The sequence below is a fragment of the Pygoscelis adeliae genome, unplaced genomic scaffold (genome assembly GCF_000699105.1).
Source record: "Pygoscelis adeliae isolate BGI_AS28 unplaced genomic scaffold, ASM69910v1 Scaffold89, whole genome shotgun sequence".
In the NCBI taxonomy this organism is placed as follows: Eukaryota; Metazoa; Chordata; class Aves; order Sphenisciformes; family Spheniscidae; genus Pygoscelis; species Pygoscelis adeliae.
In genome coordinates, this window is record NW_008825559.1 from 31,211 (window position 1) to 37,118 (window position 5,908).

The 5,908-nt window shown below is 47.3% G+C and overlaps 1 protein-coding gene across 1 annotated transcript in view; it reads right to left on the reverse strand.

Moving 5' to 3' along the window:
- The window catches only part of DTNB (dystrobrevin, beta), a 198,699-nt gene that overhangs the window by 12,339 nt on the left and 180,452 nt on the right, over positions 1–5,908 (reverse strand). The window contains exon 15 of the mRNA XM_009332341.1: positions 3,743–3,902. Coding sequence (XP_009330616.1) covers positions 3,743–3,902 — 160 coding nt within the window. The remainder of the gene's footprint in view (positions 1–3,742; positions 3,903–5,908) is intronic.

Below are 5,908 nucleotides of genomic sequence, written 5' to 3' on the forward strand. Positions count from 1 at the left end.
CACGGCAGCAAGAGGTGGAACAGCACCGAGATCTTCACTCCCTTTTCCTCCTCTCTCCCACTATGAGATTTTATAAGAATCTGGTGGGTATGCAAAAGTTAGCAAAAGTAATTTAAATGTTTTTGTTAAAAAAACCCCATAAAATACGTGTACTGCAGGCATTGCCTATAGATATTTTGCTTCTGGGGAGTCGTCACCAGCACTGACACCAAGCTGTGGCGATGCGGCTGCTGCACAAGTCCGTAGCGCAGCCCTGAACAGTGTTATACAACACCTGGTTCATTGCAACGTATATCTGAGATGCTGTCAGGTGTTAAAAACCTAGAAAAAACAAGTTTTCACTTTGGGCAATATCAACAGGTCCTGACGAAGACTATCCCCTTATGAACCAGTCATTCAGGTAAAAGGCATGAATGAGCCCTTGATTAATTGCTTCTACCAGAGCCAGGAGTTTGAAGACAGCTCTGATGATTGTAAACCGTGCAGAGAGAAGTTTGCTTTGTCATGGCTTTTGCCTGTATCTCCCAGGAAAAAAGCAGATGGATAGAGAGCAAATTTGGATGCCAAAGCAATACTGTAAAACGAAAAAAAAATCAAGTAGGACAGTTAATGCACTACTATAATCATGTGTTCATTACTCCTAGCAGCAGAAAGGAGATCATTTCATCTCTTTGTGCTCTCCTAATTAAAAAAGGAAAGGGGAAAATGATGAACCAGATAGAGCAGATTTTCCCAGTAACTGGTAGAACTCATTGCGCTGCTGTTCCACTTTACGCAGCCTGGAAAAAGAAAGCCAATCTGCAAAGGGGGGAAGGAGAGGCAGCTGCCAAAGAAATCAGTTGAGAGCTCTCGGCTGTACCATCAAACTCGCTGTAGAGATGAAGAGGAGGCGACTGGACCACCCACAGCAACAGATGGAGTGTTGTGCCTCTGGTATTTGGCATCTTGCCTCCCTGGAAATGCCTGCTTCTGCTGTCGTTTCTGGAAGTGTTTAGAGAGATGAGGAGCTTGTTCCTACCGATGGGATCGGAAAAAGACATATCCTTCTCACAGATGAGTTGTAGATACTCGGTGTTTTCAGACGGACGTCCTCCATCACCTGACCAGTTCACCAGCTGAAGTTCTGGAGAACAAGTAACAGCCTTTCCCCCTATTGAGTATGCTGGGGGCTAAGGGCTTGCAGTCCTTGCTGTAGCACTCCAGGCATTAAATACCAATTAAAAGTATTCACTGATACTTCCTGCTCCTCTGCTGCCATTTTGTAGCCTCTCTCCTCACCTTCTTCTGGCAGCAGCTTATTTAGGCAAGGAAGATTGTTCTAGAAGGATATTTCCAATGATCAGGTGATAAATGCAAATTGTTATTTAAAATCTGTTTGGTTCTGAGATATATCATCAGTTCTGGGAAGTTTGTTTTCACGTTTTCTTTGTTTTGAAAGGGAGACCGCCCATCTGACAAAGGTATTTGACGCTAATATTCATGATCTTCCCTACCCACAATGAGAAAGCACCACCTCCAGTTTTGTGACTCCATATGATACAACTTGTCATCTTTTAAAGAAATAAACAACTTGGCCTCTGCAACAAGTCGAGGGCTCTTGTTTACTGCAAAGGACCAATACACGAGAGGCTGCAGCACCCTGGCACTGCAGGCTCTAAGATGTCCAATACCCAGTGGGATTTCCCATGGAGTACCAAGAGGTCCATATGAAGAGTCGCTGCCCGTTGGTTGTCTCTACCCGCAAACAGCCGAAGCCCTTGCCAGTGCATTAGGGCGAGGTGGATTTTCTGTCCTTCTTTCTTTTATTGTCAATAAGAGGAATATAAAATACGAGTTGATGTCAATCTCCAGAAACGTGGATCATGTTCAGAAACAACCTCCGCGTCTGCCAGAGGTACCTGGGGAGACCAGGTCCTGCTGCTGTTTTTCTCACAGCTCTACATCCCAGGATGTTTCTGGAGTACTAAAGATGCAGAGTTCTGGACCAAAATGGGCAAAAGAGCAGAAAAGAGCACACAAACCCCGAGTGACACCACTGCTGAGAAATACAGAGTATGGGCACCCGTTCCTACTGGGAATGGCTTCCTTCACCATGAGCAGAGTTGAAGTAGGTAGGACTGAAGAATAACTAATTTCCCCCTGGTCTGCAGTGAGATGGTCCCTGAAGGTAAAAAAATATTTGCCAAGTTTCTTGACATCAGACTGACAGTCATGTCTTTGCTTGCCACCTTCCAACATCTCCAGATAGTCAAGCCTCTTTGGTATTTGAGGAAGAGGCAGTGGTCTGCAATTGAGCTGAACAAGTTTCCACTTCATCTGGTTGTCTTGAAATTTTGGAGCCCTTCTTGAGCTGACAATGGCTTTGACATGGAAAAGTTTGACTTTTTTGAAACGCGTGACTGTGAAACTTTTTTTTTTTTCCTAAAAAGCAACAGCAGCTAAGTATAAACTCACACTACCTACAGAAGTAGGGGAATAAAAATATGTATGTCAACTGCTGCCCTGATTTTCTACAAAGCACAATAAGCTGTACTATTCACAAATGGACAGCTTACCCATTTGATCCAACCATACCAATTTTACCGAAGAACCGGAGGACAAGCTGGACAGAGAGGAATACAGCTGAAACTACCTGATAATCCAGCACTACTTACGTCTACGTCTCTTCATATGTTCTTATGGAGCAGTTGGCAGCAATGAGTTTAGGCCAGAAAGTGATATTTTTTTCAAAAGCGGAGGGGAGTAACATATAGAAAAGGTGCAAAAGAAGGAGCTCCGACTGTTGGAGCAAGAGAAAGTTCATCGTCCTGTGTGTCCTTCTGCTTCTTCGTTATGGTCTTCTCGTTTTGTCTCATCTCGTCTCTTCTTGTCTCTCTCCTCTCCTCTCCTCTCCTCTCCTCTCCTCTCCTCTCCTCTCCTCCTCTTCTCCATCTCATGTTTAGCACTTTTTTCTTGTTCTCCCCACAGGGCTGCCGCATGTCTCCAGCGGAGCGAGCAAGCCATTCTGCAGATGTGCATGCCAGCCAACCGCTTTGTCAGGAACAGCCTTCACTGAGCTGCGCTGCAAAATTTCAGCTTCCTTTTTGCCTCATAACAAGCAGAGAGGTGAGCAGCTGTTAGCTAAATATTTCTGATAAGAGGGCTGCTTGTTTTCTTGCTTTTGGTCATGAAACTGCTTTTTTCCTCTTGCAGATCATAGCACAGTTCAACCACCAAATTTGTAAATGCGACCAGTTTTTAATGCCTAACTGTTAAATTACTTGCAGGCGTAACTTTCTGGGATGGAAGATCCCTTCCCTGGAGGGAAGATCATCATCACAGAAATAATTTCATTAAGTTGTAAAGATTAAAAATGTGCCCCCAATCTCTTTGGTCTAGAGCACAGGAAAGGGGTTCGTAATTATTGTGTCGATATTGGTGAGTTACGCTTTTGTTGTACATAGAATCATTGAATCACAGAACGGTTTGGGTGGGAAGGGACCTCTAAAGGCCATCTAGTCCAACCCCCCTGCCGTGGGCAGGGACATCTTCAACTAGAGCAGGTTGCTCAGAGCCCCGTCCAACCTGACCTGGAATGTTTCCAGGGATGGGGCATCCACCACCTCTCTGGGCAACCTGGGCCAGTGTCTCACCACCCTCAGCGTAAAAAATGTCTTCCTTCTATCCAGTCTCAATCTCCCCTCTTTTACATGAGGATGGCAGGATTAACACCAGATGTGGTTCTGCTTTGTGTGATATTCACCTTGTGTGAAAGCTTCCTGCACGTCTCCCCCGACACCTGCAAGCGAGTCCTGCGGGACGTGAGTTGGGGTAGAGCCAGCGGAGGTGGATCTGACGGGCATGGGCATGGGGTGGCTGGCTCCGTGGGTGGGCGAGGAGTGTGCCGAGCCTGCTGCTTGCGCCTGCACGGGAGACATGAGACACAGTTTCCAAATTTTTAACTTTTTTTTGGGTCAATGTCTAAAAAGAATTCTGTTAAAAAAAAAAAAAAAGGCATAAGGAAAGACGCTTCACCAAAACACTCAATTTGAGTAATGTGATGCATGATCGGTAGGTGTTGTGGGAGAACCCCGCGGTGGTGGCACGCCGGGCGCAGCGCATCACGCCTCGGGCTGCAGCACCCGCGGTTGGGCTGCACGTGGTACTCACAGCTACGCTGCCTCTGGCGCAGGATCTGACCCGCGGCCTCTGTACCATGCACTCACTGTGCCACCGGTCAAACGTCAAGTTGGAAAAAACCCCAGGAAGGCACGCAGTGACCTGCCCGGCCGTGTGCTCCAGCAGGACCCGTCAACCGCTTTGCATCTGCCCATCCTTCCCACAGGCTGCAGTGAGGAGACCCCCAGAGCTCCGCGGTGCCACTGAGGCTCTGCTGAAGGTCCATCCCCTTTTTAAATTCATTTTTATATATTTCATATATATTTAATGTATTTTATATATTTTTATTTATTACTAAAAAAGTGATTTTATTTTTTTTTATTTTACATTTCCTTCCAGCCAAACCCACCCTGTCTCCATTGTGCCACCCCGAGAGCCCCGCGAGCAGCTTTGCATCGCGGGTGCCGGTGCCTTCTGGAACTCCCCTACAGCTCTCCACGGGTGGCGAGTGATGGTACCAAGGGTCTTTCAGGTACTGCCTATCTACTCAAAGTCTGCTGAATTTCACAGCAAATCACAAACAAATACAGAGTAATTTTTTCTCTGCGGTTTGAAGGCTCAGAGAAAACCCTTGTAATACTCACTTGGGCAAAACTCTCACTGGCTTCGAGGAAGATGCTGCCCCAGCAAAGCCTCTGGAGCACAACCCGAGGTTGGTGAGCAGGGAAAGGAGAGGGACTGATGAAGGTATGAGGAGGAGATAAATATAGGAGACTACTGACACGCACTTATTGGCTCCGTGTTTTCAAAAAAATAATCTCACTTAAGTACTCGGCGTGTGGTGCCAGCAGGAGAGAGAGCAAGGAGACATTCATCAAGTGATGCACCTCGCTGGGTATTTAAGGACATTTGCAGAGAGATTGGTTCCCCATCTCCCTCCTCCGGCCGTTCATGGCAGAGGGTCTGCGCAGCCCGGCCGGGCCCCTCGCCCCCGGGAGCCGCTCGCTCCCCCAGCATCCATCCTCCCCACCCGAGAGGCAGAGATGTCACCCTTCCCCGGAGCACCAGCCATTATTTACGAGTGCTTTGCATGTGCACAGTACTACTTTATTGTTAATAATCTGTGGATTCTCTGCAGCCACTCGTGTCTGTCAACAACCTCTGAACCCTCTTGCTCAAATGCAAAGTTATTAGTGATCGGTTTTGTCTGGCTTTGCCAGCAAGGGTTTATGATCTGTGACTGTATTTATATTTAAGCACGGTCCCTATGCTGCCGTTGATTAAAGGAAAGCTACTCATAAATAATTACACACTAAGGGCATTAAAACCCTCTGAGCAAATACCTGGTTTGTCTGTGCTGTTTGCTTTGTCGTCTTTTTTTAAGCCTGTTCATCATTTGCTCCCTTTGACGTGCATCAGTTACCGGGGCAACCCGGCCGGTGCAGCGGTGATGCCGCGCGGTGACACCACCGGTGACACGGCCAGCACCCCTTTACCCGCGCTCACATCAAGCGCTGCCCTGCTGCAAGGTCCCGCTTCCCACGGCAGTACCCAGGAATGGGATGCTGGTCGGCACCGCGTGGGGATGGCTGCGGCTCCGGCTAATCCCCGTCTCCCTGCCAGCCCAAAGTTGATATTCTTACTAACGTGAAAACCTAGTCATGTGTAAAATTGTCATTTTGAAACTGTATTAGTAATAGGGGGATTTAAAGAAGTGAGTAGAATGTCCTTGTGACATGGGTGTCTGCAGGGGAGAGGGCTGCAGGAGGGAAAGGACATCTTTCGAAGGTAAAATCATTAGAAAATGCAC